This window comes from Gnatocerus cornutus, chromosome 5, assembly GCF_029298725.1.
Source record: "Gnatocerus cornutus isolate USDA-ARS CGAHR chromosome 5, icGnaCorn1.1, whole genome shotgun sequence".
Classification (NCBI taxonomy): Eukaryota; Metazoa; Arthropoda; class Insecta; order Coleoptera; family Tenebrionidae; genus Gnatocerus; species Gnatocerus cornutus.
Window position 1 is genome coordinate 19832539 of NC_142237.1, and position 15254 is coordinate 19847792.

Sequence of the window (15254 nt, forward strand, 5' to 3'; positions counted from 1 at the left end):
ATTTATTTATTTAAAAATAAAAGAAAACAATGGTATTTTTTATAAAATAATAAATAATAATGGTGGATGCGCCGGGACCGGAAAAAAAACAAATGAAAGTTTTTCCTCATTTTTGTTTTTAAATCCAGGCAACCAGTGACAAAAAAATTGTTTATATTACTCAAACCGTAAGAGAATTTGTTCTAACTTGTACCAAAATGAAGCACAAAGTGAATAAACTGATAGTCCTCGGCATCATTGTAACATTTCTTTCTATGTGCGTGCTGCACAAGCTCCTTCTAGAAGAAAAAGACCTGGACATTACACCACAATACCACCCATTTTTCCATAGATCGCATCGCATGATGTGGACTTGGATTTTAATTTACATCGGTTTCTTCGTTTATGCTCTCTTTCTGGTAAGTTAAAACAATTAAACCCATTTCCGTTTGATTTTTTTCTAGATTTATGACATTCCAACTCCATATACGATTGTTCTTATATACGCCGGTGTTTTATGGGGCATTGTTGCTTACAACCATAACATGGTACACGCAGTTGGGTGTATAACGTATGAAAGCGGGGACGAAATGATTTTTATCTATCTCTCAACGATTACATTTAACATGGCTTTTTGTATTGACGTTAACGTTTTTTTTAAAACTCTTCCGCAGGTTCTGATGTTAGGAGTCGTTGGTGAGTTTCGTACGAGTTGGTAAACTTCCCAATTTTCAAAGTTAAATATCTCGGACACTATTAGATATATTGAGATGCGGTTTGCGCCATCGTTTTTTCGGCTCATTTTACGTCAGAAAAAGTGCTTAAACGTCCAAAATTCGATAGTCGATTTTTCGCGAAAAAAAATTGCGACTCAAACGATGAAAATTTTTCATTTTTTTTAATTTTTGGCCATAACTCGCAAACTATTTGTTCTATAGATCTCAAATTTGGCCAGTAGATAGATTTTGAGCTCCTCTTTCGACTGATATATAATTCAATGCTATTAAACGTCATTTTCATTTTGAAAACATTGATTGAAAATCACCCTAAAATGATGTTTTCAAAACAGTTTTTGGCCAATGCCTCATTTATTTATTAAGCAAACTCAACAAACTTGGGTCTCATTTTACGCAGAATTTCACGCTGAATCCAAAAATATGATAAATTTTTAACATTTGTCAATAAATAACCGAGTTATGGCCGTTTGAAATTTTGGGTTGTCGCCAGAGGGTCAAATTTTCGAAGGTTCGAAACAATTCATGCTCGATATCTCCGAAACTATTTCAGAAATTGGAATGCGGTTTGCGGCATCGTTTTTCCTGCAATTTTTTACATAAGAAATCGTTTTTAGATTTTCCAAAAGTCGAAATTTGCAAATTTTCGCAAAAATTCATGACTAAAACTATGGCCAAACTTCTCATATCGATATCTCGCTTGTTTTTTAGAGTAAACTTGAGTTATTATACATCAGTGAACGCAGAATTTTACGCAGATTCCAAATCTGGGATTTGAATTCAGATCCGACAACAAATAACTGAGTTATGGCCGATCACAGTTTCGGATAGTTGATTTTTATTTTTTCTAATTTTTCCCAATTTTCAAAGTTAAATATCTCGGAAACTATTAGAGATATTGAGATGCGGTTTGCGCCATCGTTATTCACAGCTCATTTTACGTTAGAAAAAGTGCTTAAAAGTCCAAAATTCGATAGTCGATTTTTCGCGAAAAAAAATTGCGACTCAAACGATGAAAATTTTTCATTTTTTTTAATTTTTGGCCATAACTCGCAAACTATTTGTTCTATAAATCTCAAATTTGGCCAGTGGATAGATTTTAAGCTCCTCTTTCGACTGATATATAATTCAATGCTATTAAACGTCATTTTCATTTTGAAAACATTGATTGAAAATCACCCTAAAATGATGTTTTCAAAACAGTTTTTGGCCAATACCTCATTTATTTATTAAGCAAACTCAACAAACTTGGGTCTCATTTTACGCAGAATTTCACGCTGAATCCAAAAATATGATAAATTTTTAACATTTGTCAATAAATAACCGAGTTATGGCAGTTTGAAATTTTGGGTTGTCGCCAGAGGGTCAAATTTTCGAAGGTTTGAAACAATTCATGCTCGATATCTCGGAAACTATTCCAGATATTGGAATTCGGTTTGCGGCATCGTTTTTCTCGCGATTTTTTACATAAGAAATCGTTTTTAGATTTTCCAAAAGTCGAAATTTGCAAATTTTCGCAAAAATTCATGACTAAAACTATGGCCAAACTTCTCATATCGATATCTCGCTTGTTTTTTAGAGTAAACTTGAGTTATTATACATCAGTGAACGCAGAATTTTACGCAGATTCCAAATCTGGGATTTGAATTCAGATCCGACAACAAATAACTGAGTTATGGCCGATCACAGTTTCGGATAGTTGATTTTTATTTTTTCTAATTTTTCCCAATTTTCAAAGTTAAATATCTCGGAAACTATTAGAGATATTGAGATGCGGTTTGCGCCATCGTTATTCACAGCTCATTTTACGTTAGAAAAAGTGCTTAAAAGTCCAAAATTCGGTAGTCGATTTTTCGCGAAAAAAAATTGCGACTCAAACGATGAAAATTTTTCAATTTTTTTATTTTTGACCATAACTCGTAAACCGTTTGCTTGATCGATCTTAAATTGGGCCAGTAGATAGATTTCGAGCTCCTCTTTCGAATGATATATAATACAAAGGTATTAAACGTCGTTTTTACTTTAAAATTAGTGATTGAAAATCACTGTGGTTTCAGTGGAAGTGGCTGCTGGCGTTCTCTTCGGACTGATTGCAGTCCTCTCGGTGGAATCTACTTTTGATATCAGACACGGACTTTTGCTAGGACTCGCCACTATATCGCTGAGTCCCCAAATAGTAACTTCCATGCTCAGGCAAGAGACCATGCAGACGCGACAAGTCAGCGTTCTCATAGACGGAGACGCCCTCATAACTCTTCTTTTGGGAGATATAATCTACAAAACAGTAGTTGGATACGAACACGGATTTTTGGTCTACTGGTACCAGTTTGTCCTAGTCTTGTTACGAATGGTTGTTTGCAGTAAGTTTGTCTATAAGAAGGAAGAAAACCTGTCAATTCTTGTAGGTCTACTCGTAGGTTTGTTAATGAGCTACATCGGGCGATTCTTGTTACGAAAGATATGCATAAAACCACTGCATACACTATTGGTGTGTTTCGCCGTTCCTTTATTCACTTACTCATTCGCGGAAATTTACGCCTCTGGTTGTGGTGCCATTGCAATGCTCACTGTGGGCATCATTCTGGGATTGGAACGGACATACTTACCTAAAAATATGAACAGATTAGTGACCAACTTCTGGGATATGGTGGGTTTTATTGTAAATTCCATAATAACTGTCAACTGTTTAATCCTGTGTACTACTCATATCGTACCACGTATACCGTGGGGGAAGTTCACCGCTGTGGTAATCATTTTCTTTATCTGCTACACTGTCCGACTTTTCTGTTTTCTCATTTTCTTACCAATTCTCCAAAGACTGGGTCCTGGCATGAGTTTGAAGGAGATGGTAATCTGTGTTTGTGGCGGCATCAAGGGGCCGATAAGTCTGCTTTATTTCTACTCGTTTTACAAACAGGGACTCCAAGAAGATTTTCTAGCAATCATATATTATTACACCACAGGAGTGTACGTGTTTTCAACTCTCATCAACGGTACTTTCATGAGATCGATCTTGGATTTCATGAAACTGAGGGAGATTTCCTTTGCGAAGAACTCAAACATGAATACTTGCATGAAGTATATTTTAGCGAGACAAAAACGATGTGTGACTACTTTCAAACTAAACAGGTGAGAACCGACTTTTCTTTACGTTAAAGTGACTTTTCTTAAGGTTTTTTAATGACGTCAACTGGCCGTACGTCATCAAAGTGACCACCATGAAACACCCATACAAGATAACCATGGAGGCCGAAGGTGAGAATTATCTTCCGAGCTACCACGTTACCTGGTGCGACGATTGCAAGAAAGACGTGGAGCAAGAACTGACGGCTCAACAGTTGACTGAAATGAAGAGGTTTGTGTTCTCCGAAGTTGTACATGTAATTTTTGATTTTTTAGAGAGTCGCAAAGGAGAGCTTTAAAGACGAAGAAAATGTCATACTCGCGGCAATATGAAAACGGGACCATGTCCAAGCAAGTCGCGCAGATTTTGAACGAGGCTGTTGATTACGCGATGGATTCCGACACTCCCGTCATTAAAATCGAAGATATGTGTAAGAAACTGTACGAAGAGAACACTTTTAAACGTTTTATGAGGAAACGAGGCGAGATGATCGCGAAGAAGCGTGAGCAGAAGATTCATAAAAAACCGAGAACATATTGGAGGCGTGTTTGTTACAACATCGTTCTAAAATGTCCAACTTTTGAGAAAGTCATGTTAGTGGTAGTTTTAATCCACTGCATTTTGATCCTCATCAGCACATACCTACATTCACTGCATGAAAATGAAGAGCACGTCATGAGAGTGGATTATTTTATCTACACAGCAAAGTTACTTTTCTGTGTTGTCTACGTCATTGAATTCGTTATGAAGATAATGGCTTATTCTTGGATTCACATCTTTTCGCATGGATTTCGCAGATACTTTAGGTTTTGTTTAATGAATTCTCGTCGTTAAATCACTGGAAAGTTGTAGGTCTTTTTGGAACGTCACCGACTTTATCGCCATGATAGGCTCGATTTTAAGAACCCAAGATGACTGCGTGGCCCTATATTCAGGCGAGCACTTAAAGTATCAAGCTCACAATAGAGCGTTTGACATTTGCGGATTGTTCCGTTTTATCCGACTTTTACGAGTTTTCGACATATTCTATGCAGACATCATCACGTTCTTGAACCGACGCGAAGACGTCGACATGACGTTCACTTTCGAACTCGTGAAATGCTACGCTTTTGGTGAAAAAGACGTCGTTCTGATGCTTCCACGCATGATTCAAAACGAAAAAGCAAGGAAAGATATGAAAGCACTGATTGAAAATGAATGGGAAATCTTAAACAATGTTCTTAGGAAAGTGCAGAAAGAGCGACCATGGATCGCCATCACCGTCAAGACTACGCAAGTTATCCGTATGGTATTACAGAGCATGATGGAAGCCATCGATCAGTTGAAGCTCTCTGGTAAGTCTGCAGGTACCATCATGGGCTGACGTGGGTCTCCACAGGTTGGGTCGACACCATCGAGTACCACAAACTTTCGCATTCGTTAAGTGCGTTGTATAAACAAGTCAATTCGATTAAGAGGGTCGATCCGAGTCCTCCCAAAGTCATTTTCAAGGAAGTGCCTTGGATGGCTGAAAACCAAGCGGTGATTGAGTACCTCTTTGACCACGTGGCGGTGAAAACGTATGACGATGGCGATGTTATTGTCGAGGAAGGAGCTGTTATTGAAGGCATCTACATCGTCGTGACAGGTATCCAAGAAAACTCTCTTCGTGTTTCAATCAGTCATTCTTAGGTCTGGTGACGCTGACCTACAAACCCACTCCAAGAATGATAACACGACTCAAGCAATTCGGACAACTTCCCATCGTTGACCATGTATCTGAAGGTCAGTACCAAGAATCGTACTCAGAACACATCATCTCCGGAAACTGCATCGGGGAACTTGGGACTTTGACTCAGAGACCTTACAACTGTACCATAACATCAGATGGTTACAGTCAAGCTTACTTCTTGAGCACATCTGTTCTAAGAGGAGCTATGGAACTAGTTTCTGACGTCATTATAGGGTGACTTACCACAAGTCAAGTGTTTAAAAGACCATGGATTTCAGGCTGGAGAACAAAATCTGGAAAGAAGTCAGCGTGAGAATCGCAGTTCATTTGCTGCTTGAGCTTCCAGACTATCAAACTTCCGTTGATGATGTCAAATACGCGTTAGAGCGCTCGTTTGTTCCTGATATCATAAAGTTCAAGAGTTTTGTAATTACCAATTTTATTGAGGATGTCGTGCTCATCGAAGGAATTGTTATTGATTTCAATACTAGAGACAAATACGTGGCGCCGTGTTGTATACCGAGGTTCGTAAATAATAAAGACGAAATAAACAAAATAACTGTTGTAATAGGACAGTGCAGAAATTGATTTTGCCGGGAAATAGTTTAATGAATGTCCAGACCGAAGTTCCAGTTAGACTTCTGATTATCCCTATCAGAGATATTGATGAATACGACGTGATGATATTAGCTGAAGAAACTTGCGAATTGGTGAGATGACAGTCAGCGCTACCAGCAAAATTGCAAATCTAAAGCTCTTGTTTCAGATTCACACTAAGACATCAGAATGTTTACTACATACAGTACGACACCGCATGCACCAACGTCGTCCAACTCTTCATAAAAAGAGAAGACCAAATAGACCACGACCGCCTCAGGTTAACACTGGTAATCGTCAAGGGAGTTTTGTGAGTCTCTTTGGAGATGTAAGAAGTTTTTTTAATAATCTAGTTTTTAATTATTGTTGTTGTTAGAGTTTGTCTGGGTATTCAAAGGACGAAAGTGACGTAGTATCTCAGAAAGAATCGAAGAACGAGGAAGATGTGGAGCAAAATGTTGACGAGGACATCGAGAGAGCATTATCAACGCCTCATTTCTTTATTAGATAAAAGCAGTTTGGTAAAAACGATTTAATTTTAGTCTTTTGAAGCCGGCGCCTCCGCCATTTTTAACCCACTTCTTTTGTGGTTGATGAAATATAAAACTTTGAACTTGGATTTATTTGAGTAGAAGTTGAAGGTTTTTTAATGCCGCCAAAAAAGCTAAAGATATGTCACTTTTTTTGTCTTTATTAATCTTATTAAAAAGTTATTTACATGCCACTTTGCACGACAATTCTTTCTTACAAAAAAGTTCCTGAAATACCGTGCGACCTCAGAAATTAATATGAAGTCCTCTAACGTTTTAGAAATATAATTTCTAATACAATATAAATAATAACAATAATAATCTAACTAACGGTGCTGTTATTCCCACTTAGCAGCTGTTGCGCAGACCTCGCAGCGATCGTGGGGTCAAAAATCAAAGGTTGTTGCGAGGGTTGGAAACTTTGCACCCCCACAGGAGGCGAAGTGATCTGTGGAAACTGTTGACTTTCAGGCGCTGAAGGCGCAAACTGTTGAAACACTGGTTGTGGGTAACTATAAGCGGCCAAATTAGGCGTCGTGTTTATGGGAAAATTACTGGGTTGCTCAAAAGCAGTGGGCGCTACTGTGTACATTGGAACGCCCTGTATACTAGGATCCACACTAGACAATGGACTCGTAACATAAAACTGTGGAATTGATGACGGCGGAGGCACGTTGACTGAATAATTCACACCTACTGAAGTAACTGACGTGGACACCGCACTGGGGGCGGTAAAAATCACAGGCGGTGGCTCAACAACGTCGTTACTTGTAACCAAAATCGGGGACGGTTCGATGGGTTTGCTCTCAGGAAATAAAGTCGATGGCACAATGGTTGGAGGGTTAAAACTAGGGGTCGTTGATTTCGGGGGTGGATTACCCCGTACCGGGATTCTGTGTAAATACCCGTAACCGATGCCACAACCTACTGCGCCCTCACCGCCCCAAGAGGAATTCGGCGTGATGGTAACTTCTCTACATGAGTCGTCAACTGAGTTGTAGACATAAAGTTTGAGACTTCGCCCCTCGTGACTTTCTATCAGTGCGAATAAATCTTCGCTTTCATGAAGGACAGAGTCGGCTCCTATTATGTAGTCTGTGAAGGAGCGCAGACCCGCGGCATCCGCCGGCGAGTCGGGATTCACTTCTAATATATGCCATACATTCTCATTGGCGCCTTCAAAGGAGCAAAATCGAATACTAACGCCCAGGAGCCCCTGGCCACCCCACGTGTCGCTCGGCTCAATATTCACACTACGAACGCTCTGAGTTTTGCTGCTATAGATAGTCATGGGAAGCTGTTTTCCTAGAAAAAGAACGTCTTATAAAACAATCAGTTTATGTGATACAAAATACCTATTCCATTTTTTAGAATCTGTTTCAAAGTGTCGTTGTCTTGGTCAAGTCTTGTTCCGTTGATTGCCACTATAAAATCAAAAAAAGCTTGCAAACCAGCTCTGCTACCAGGCGAGTTTTCTTGGACCTAGAAAAAAAAGACAGTTCTGGACATACAATAGATACAAGGTTTAAAATTTTACCCGAAGTACGTGGTAACCTTCTGTTCCTCCCCCGGGAATTTCGACGCTTCCTGAATTCCCCATGGTCGCGTTTTCATTCAAAATTACGTGGCACCCCAAATTTCACCATAACCACAAAATACAATGACGTTGACAGTTCGACAATCGCTGCCAACTTAACAACGAAATGTCACAAGTGGGTCAAGATCATCGTTTTATTTTACATTCATCTTGTTATTAACAATGAAGAGTCCCTAAATAGTCCAATATCAACTTACGAAGTGAAGTTTAGAATTTGTCGCTGATTGAAAATACTCGTGAAAATTTAAATTTACAAATTAGTGATACCAATAGAACGTGACGAATGTTCCTAGTTTTTATTTCGGGTTGTGTTCCCTACAGGGTTGAGCGCTGCGAGGGTCGTAATTTTTTTTTGATCTGTGAAAGGTGATAAAGTGTCCACGTGGGGTGGTAATTACATTCTGTAATCAATTGCGAATTGTCGCTGATGTTAATTCCCAAGTGTCAAAATCCACTTCCATGATCGCCAACCGTCACAACTGTCACTCAGTTTGCACTTTTCACGTTCAAAATTCTCTGTGTTTGACGATGATGTGAAAAAATTGCGCGTTTCAGTTTTCAGAAACAGTTTTCGATAGCACACGCAAACCAACTAAAATTCAGTTCTTTCCCCATGAAGTGACCGTGCGTTTTTTCAATTAAACCATCAAAATTCTAGTGATTTATCTGCTTTTTCCAGGAAAATGTTGGGTAAGTTTTATTGTCTTTGTCTCGCGTAATGAAAGTTTTTGTGTGACTTTTTGGGTGTCTTTGTTGTTGATTGTCTAATGTTTTTGCGCATCGAAATGTCCTTTTGCGTGGTCACAAAGGGGCTTTTTTATGAATCGATATCAGCTGTTTTATGTTGTGTAACAACAAACCCTGAAAGTCTCATCACCTTCGGTAATATGACAGTCGACAGCAGGATGCGGGACATTTGAATTTTAAATTTTTGTTTACACAGCACTTGAGTTTTAATTGGGATGATAAGTAGATAACACTACGAAAAGTTCTTTTATCTTTATTAATAAAGTTGATTTATTAACAATAGGTCTTTTGTTGTAGAAAGCTAATATCCATCACAATGTACTCCTCGCTCCAGGAAACACACGAACCCGATGAAGAAGGCGGCGTCCTCGTCCACGTCGCCGAGCCGTCGCGAGCTCGTTGGAACCACATTGAAGATCTCGATTCATTCTTCTCCCGCATGTACCAATACCACCAACGACACGGTTTCTTCTGTATGCTCCTTCAAGAAGTCCTTGAGCTCATCCAATTCGTTTTCATCCTCTTCTTGACTGCTTATATTCTTCACGGTATCGATTACCCGGTTCTTTTTAAGGAAGTTCCGCTGAGCCATAATGCAACTAAAGTTACCCTCCACGACGTCGTTCTTCCGTTTGGTGACTGCGTCTCCAACTTCACTGCTTTAACATGGATCGCACTCTTAATCGCGATGATCGTCTGGGTGTTCAAACTTATAAGAGGCGTCTACCATCTGTTCTACTTCTGGGACATCAAACAGTTTTACAACTCGGCATTGAAAATTGAAGACCCCGAGTTGGATAATTTAACATGGCATGAAGTACAGACGAAAGTGCGCACCGTGCAGATGGAGCAACAGATGTGCATTCATAAAAGAGAACTCTCGGAGTTGGATATTTATCATAGGATTTTGAGGCAGCAAAACTATTTGGTGGCTATGATCAATAAAAGACTCTTGCCGCCGCGGTTGCAAGTTCCTTTCGTGGGCGAAGTCGTGTATTGGACAGCCGGACTGCGTTTTAACATCCAACTTCTTTTCTTCTGGTCACCGTGGTCACCTTTTGAACACCCGTGGCACCTTCGTGAAGAATACAAGAAACCGAACTTGCGTCACGACCTCGCTATCCATTTCGGCAAGCAAATTTTGTGGTTGGCGGCGGCGAATTTGGTCTTTGCTCCGGTTATCTTCCTGTGGCAGAGCTTGCACGCTTTCTTTAGCTACGCCGCTGTTATTCGTAAAGAACCGAGCGTGTTGGCGGTGCGACGGTGGTCTCTTTATGGTCGCATGTACATGCGCCATTTCAACGAATTAGAGCATGAGTTGCAGGGGCGTCTCACCCGAGCCCATCGTCCCGCTACCAAGTACCTTGCAGCTTTTTCTTCACCTTTGGTGACCATTATTTCTGAAAGTATCGGTTTCTACGCGACTGCTTTCTTAGCGGTGTTTGTGTGTCTGTCGATTTACGACGAGGATGTTCTTACTGTTGAGCACGTTTTGAGCATCATGACAGGTTTGGGGATAGCCGTGGCGGTGTTGAGGACCATGTCACCGGACGAGACCACTTCTCAGGACTTGGATGAGCTTCTAACGAAAGTGGTGTACCACACACACTACCTTCCGCCGGATTGGGTTGGACAAGCGCACACCGGGAGGGTGCGCAAAGAGTTCGAGCAGCTCTTCCAGTACGGTTTTGTGGGGTTGCTGGAAACCATCCTGTCTCCGCTTCTAACACCGTACATTTTATGGCGGCACGTCTATCCTCGCGCTGTTGAGATTGTAGATTTCTTCCGCAATTTCACCGTGTCAGTCGTAGGCGTCGGCGATGTCTGTAGTTTCGCCCAGATGGACGTGCGCAAACATGGGAATCCAGAATGGCACGAAGAAAACATCTCCACGCCCGATCAGTACTCCCAGTGCGAAGGAGGGAAAGTGGAAATGTCGCTCATGCACTTTACAAAGACGAACCCGAGTTGGGTACCCCCAGAGAGTGTGCAAGCGTTTGTTAAGAACGTCCAGAATCAGAGTAGCAACATGGTGGCTTCCATGATGAGCAACCAAGACCCGTTGCTAACAGAGTTGGACCACAGTATAGGACTTAGAGATTGGAGAGTTGGGGAACCCTGTGCCCCCGAAGCCATCCCTGTGATGGAGGGCACGTTACCTTCGATCGCCATCCCCAGAAACCGATTGTCTTCGTTCATCGACCAGCAGCAACGGCATCATGGGCACAGCCGAATGTGGACACACGAAGGAATCTCGTTGATGAGTGTGAGGGAAATGGCGCTGAGCGCGACTTATCTTCATAGTTTAAATAGCAACAGAACTGAACATAGAGTGCGCAATACTGCCCAAGAATCAACGCCTTTATTAGGAAACCATTGACTAGTCTAAATTTTTTATTATATAACTTAAAAATTCGTAACAGTAAGAGTAAATATAATGTATATTTAAGATTGTTCGGAATAAAATCATTTTTATTTGTCTATTAACGTCCCACGGATTTTCTTCGACTCCTGGAGCTTTGTCTCCTGTTTCCGCTTGTTCATCCCTTTCCGCTCCAACTGCTTCTCAATAATTCGCGCATTGTTGGCATAACTATCTGCTACTTCCCTCTGGAACAAAAACAGTCAACACCTGCAAAATTTGGGGCCACTTTACATACCGCTTCGATTTCATCCTCTTCCTCGTCTATCGTGGACACCGTCACTGAGCTGAACTTCCCCATATTCTTTGTGTGCTTAGTAACCATAATTTTCTTAGGCTTATCCACTGCAACTTGGTTGTAAATATCAGTGATGGGCCCCTCATTTGTACTCTTAATTAGAGATCCCCTCACTATGAAGCTGATGGGACTCTGAGGCTCGTGTTTGTAATACAACAAGAGCCCACACTTTTTACACTTCTGACGGTACTGTCTTTCAATCCCTTCAGGTCGCTTAATGTGAACTGTTTCGTCGTTGTCGCACGTGATCTTGTGAGCATGATTCGTCCCATCTAAAACTCGGGCTCCGTCGCGCTTCCTTAAAGGTAGCCTCTCGATTGAACAATCTGAAAGCTAAAAAATTAGAAAACGAAACGTGACGTTGGACCTAACCTAAAATGAGCGTCATTTGTCCGCAGAGACAGTAGTAGATGTGGAGGGGCTTCTCATCGCCGTATTCTTCCTGGTCTTTGCTGTCCGAACAGGCGATACTTCGCGAAACGACTTTAGGCATTGTCATTAACACTGTTTACAAAAACATAACCTAATTTACGGTCGTCACGAAACGTCACTTTACCACACCTCAGCGAAGAATTCCCCTAAATTTTGCTGGTTGTTTATAGTGATTTTGTGACGTTTATGTTGGTGGCGAAGTTGATGGGCGAGGTCATGAGGTTTTGGTTGTAAACAAACTCAAAAATGTTATTTCCGTGGTCAGAATTATGAATTAGTGCCCACGTCGCGACCATGGCTCTCAAACAAGCCGCTGAAGAGTATTTCAGCAAACTCAACTCGATATCTCGTCGGATGTACGATGATATGAAACAGACCAAAATGGCTTATGAAGACCTGTGGCAGACAATTTCGGAAAAGGAACAAAAGGAGATCTTATCCGAGAGTATCATCACTCCAGAGGCCTTACTTAAGTATAACCAGGACGAAATCGAGACCAATATTAATGAATTTGCAGTCAAACTAATAATAGATGAAAATTGCTCATACACTGATGAACACTCAGGGCCTTTTAGTTTTAAGACCAAGAGTCAGAGGAATCTACATCTGTTTGTAACAGAGGATGAACCTAAGAAAGTCAAGCAGAGACCCAAGGTGAGGGTGTGGGTTTGGGGGAGTTGTGACTAACAGTTTCTTGCAGAAACCTGTGGAGATCTTTTTGGAAGATGAGCCAGAGTTACCTCAAGAGAGTCCAGGCAACACTTTACCTAAAACTGGACTGGACTTTTTAGACAACTGGTAGTTTTAGGGACGAGCAAACCAAAGATTTTTTATTTATAACAGTTTTGTAATCTTGTAGTGTCTGACTAACACTAATGGTTATTTAATCTCAGCGTAAAAAGATGAAAGTGTTTTACTTGCAATAAACCGAGTCATAAATTATATCACCAAATTATAAATTTTGTATAGCAAATGAATACAGGATTTGAAAAAAAAATGTGTTTTTATCTAATTCGCAAACAAATGTCGATAAGCGATAAACAACAATTAAAAAAATTAACGCTATTACCGTATAAACCTCATGTTTCTCCTCTGCAGTATCTATTATTAAAAACAACTTTGTGCTATTTATAATTTAATAAATAGTTTGAAGTTGGTGTTTCGTGATGATCGCAGTATTTTATTTTATTGCAAACAGTTTGGCCTTCACTGAATGTTGTTTGCTCCTGCTGCAATTAGCAGAAATTCCTTCAAAATTGGTGAATACTAGTGCAGATTTGAAATATTTGGCACAACGCGTGGAATTATGGCATGTTAACACTACAAACAAAGAATGGTATTTAGGTGTTTGTTGAAAACAATTCGATAAACGCATTCCGCTGCAGCCTTCAGAAGTGAAATACTAATTAAATTTACATTTTTTCAGTTGCAGCAGTTATTTTTTATGACTCCACTAATCGTGTTCGAGATAAGTGAGTTTATTTCTGTTTTTTGTTGTTTCTGTTGAACTTGTAATTACTACTGCTTGTGTGAATCAGAATAAATAACTCCACCTACGTTCGCCACGTGAGCGGAATAAGATAACTTTTAACAAGAACTTGCAGTGATATCAAACGAGGAGTGGAGAGGTGACTCAGCAGGTCGAGGACTTTAGAACATTCTTACCTATTTTGGGTGTTTACTTGCAGTAAACACCGCTTTGATAGCAATGCCCCATTTTTATTTACCACAGATCGGTATAAATCGAATAATTTTCCACTGCACCTCCTCAACTTTCCATTCTTTGAGGTAGGCCAGCCTATGTAAATTTCTTATCATAATCATACAATTCATTGCCGAGGCCTTGACCCTCCCTCCAGGATCTGTCCCACTGAATCCGGCTCTGTCCCGGCGCCTCCAGATCCGGATTGAGGCGTCCCTCGTCCTTGCACCTGAACCGTTAGCCCAATTTCGTTGCAATTCTTCGAATGACGTAACCAGAGGATGTTTCGACCGGAGGAGAGAGACGGAGTGTTTTACTACGCTCTTGCGCGTAGACACGCTACGTAGAAGTTGTGTTTACGGTTTATTTTTCTCAGTCTGTGTACGGATTCCGTGTGGTGTTGTTGTAGCGTCCGTTCGAATTTCGCGCCACTGCTTTGTTGACAGATTGGTATCTTGACTTACTAGATCTTAGCTAGCTAGTAAATCCTATTGGTGGTTAGTAGTTCGTGCTTTTTATTAGCGTGCTGTTGTTCCTCTTGTGTTTTCTCAGTTCTTTTGAACAAAATTTGTGTTGTGGGTGTTTCAAGTGGTGGAAAATTGACTTTCGAAGGCATTGTGGCAATGGACACGTGCATTTCTTTGTTTTATCAAGACTAAACTCGCAAGATGGATTTCGGGGCTTTGACGCGACACGATAGAAATAATCGTAAGTTCGGTTTTTGTACTCTTTTTTTTATACCAATTTCTCCATGTTTTCGTTTAAAAGAGCTAAAATAACTGTTTTGTTTTGTGGGGTTGCTAAAACAGATAAACAAAACACAAATGTCAAATGTCGGCGAAATTAAGAGGCAAAGCCGCCTACGCAGGAAAACTCAACCTAGGGGCTGTTTTCTGGGAATATTGTTTTAATTCCACGCTTGGGGAGTGGATGAACAAAATGTTTTTACCGTGAGAACAGTGGCGGAGAATGAGAGGTCAGAAAGGTCCGGAGGTTAAGTATGTAAATTTGGTGTAATTGGTCACAATTTCGGTAAAGTGGGCCTCGATTCGTGATTTATTGGGGATTTTAGGTCTGGATCTTTGGTATTATTGTGACATTTTGACGTCATACTAGCCAACTAGTCATTTTTAAAATTTTTATTTGCTATCAGACGTCCTAAGAATAACCATTCAAATATGGCTTCTAGCTCTATTACGAACTAAATTTAACTTTCCTAAAATAGGCGTCTATTCCTCTATTACGAGAAATGTCTGTCACCAATTGTCTGCATTTCGACGTAAAGATTGAAATTTTCCCCATTCTAAAACTCGACCAATCGTTCCCCAGATAACCATAACTATTCTATAATTGACCCACTGCCTCGTATTTCCATCTGGAT

General features: G+C 40.4%; 6 protein-coding genes across 6 annotated transcripts in view; 4 read left to right on the plus strand and 2 right to left on the minus strand.

Annotated features, from left to right (window-relative positions):
- The first annotated feature begins 344 nt into the window (after window positions 1-344).
- On the plus strand, window positions 345-6267 carry LOC148175560 (sperm-specific sodium:proton exchanger-like). Its single transcript, XM_088036992.1, has 12 exons — window positions 345-398; window positions 444-675; window positions 740-754; window positions 2771-3032; window positions 3075-3842; window positions 3886-4068; window positions 4113-4643; window positions 4690-5171; window positions 5216-5464; window positions 5509-5782; window positions 5827-6072; window positions 6120-6267. Exons 1-12 carry the CDS (start codon window positions 345-347, stop codon window positions 6265-6267), a joined length of 3444 nt encoding a protein of 1147 aa, XP_087893118.1.
- Window positions 6268-6820: 553 nt separating this feature from the next.
- Window positions 6821-8431, minus strand: Grasp65 (Golgi reassembly-stacking protein 2). Its single transcript, XM_088035558.1, has 3 exons — window positions 8213-8431; window positions 8031-8157; window positions 6821-7980 (listed from the first exon to the last, which is right to left on the minus strand). The coding sequence occupies exons 1-3, from the start codon at window positions 8273-8275 to the stop codon at window positions 6998-7000; spliced, it is 1173 nt and encodes a 390-aa protein (XP_087891684.1). The 5' UTR covers window positions 8276-8431; the 3' UTR covers window positions 6821-6997.
- A 102-nt stretch (window positions 8432-8533) lies between these two features.
- Atg9 (autophagy-related protein 9) lies at window positions 8534-11502 on the plus strand. Its single transcript, XM_088035557.1, has 2 exons — window positions 8534-8962; window positions 9317-11502. The coding sequence occupies exon 2, from the start codon at window positions 9336-9338 to the stop codon at window positions 11397-11399; it is 2064 nt and encodes a 687-aa protein (XP_087891683.1). The 5' UTR covers window positions 8534-8962; window positions 9317-9335; the 3' UTR covers window positions 11400-11502.
- LOC148175563 (STING ER exit protein) lies at window positions 11398-12311 on the minus strand. Its single transcript, XM_088035559.1, has 3 exons — window positions 12112-12311; window positions 11680-12065; window positions 11398-11629 (listed from the first exon to the last, which is right to left on the minus strand). The coding sequence occupies exons 1-3, from the start codon at window positions 12236-12238 to the stop codon at window positions 11492-11494; spliced, it is 651 nt and encodes a 216-aa protein (XP_087891685.1). The 5' UTR covers window positions 12239-12311; the 3' UTR covers window positions 11398-11491.
- Window positions 12311-13174, plus strand: LOC148175564 (uncharacterized protein C1orf198 homolog). Its single transcript, XM_088035560.1, has 2 exons — window positions 12311-12825; window positions 12872-13174. The coding sequence occupies exons 1-2, from the start codon at window positions 12466-12468 to the stop codon at window positions 12971-12973; spliced, it is 462 nt and encodes a 153-aa protein (XP_087891686.1). The 5' UTR covers window positions 12311-12465; the 3' UTR covers window positions 12974-13174.
- A 1058-nt stretch (window positions 13175-14232) lies between these two features.
- LOC148175565 (growth factor receptor-bound protein 14-like) overlaps window positions 14233-15254 on the plus strand; it is a 55579-nt gene continuing 54557 nt past the window's right edge. Inside the window, exon 1 of the mRNA XM_088035454.1 lies at window positions 14233-14581. Within this exon, the coding sequence (XP_087891580.1) occupies window positions 14542-14581 (40 nt within the window). The 5' untranslated portion in view covers window positions 14233-14541. The remainder of the gene's footprint in view (window positions 14582-15254) is intronic.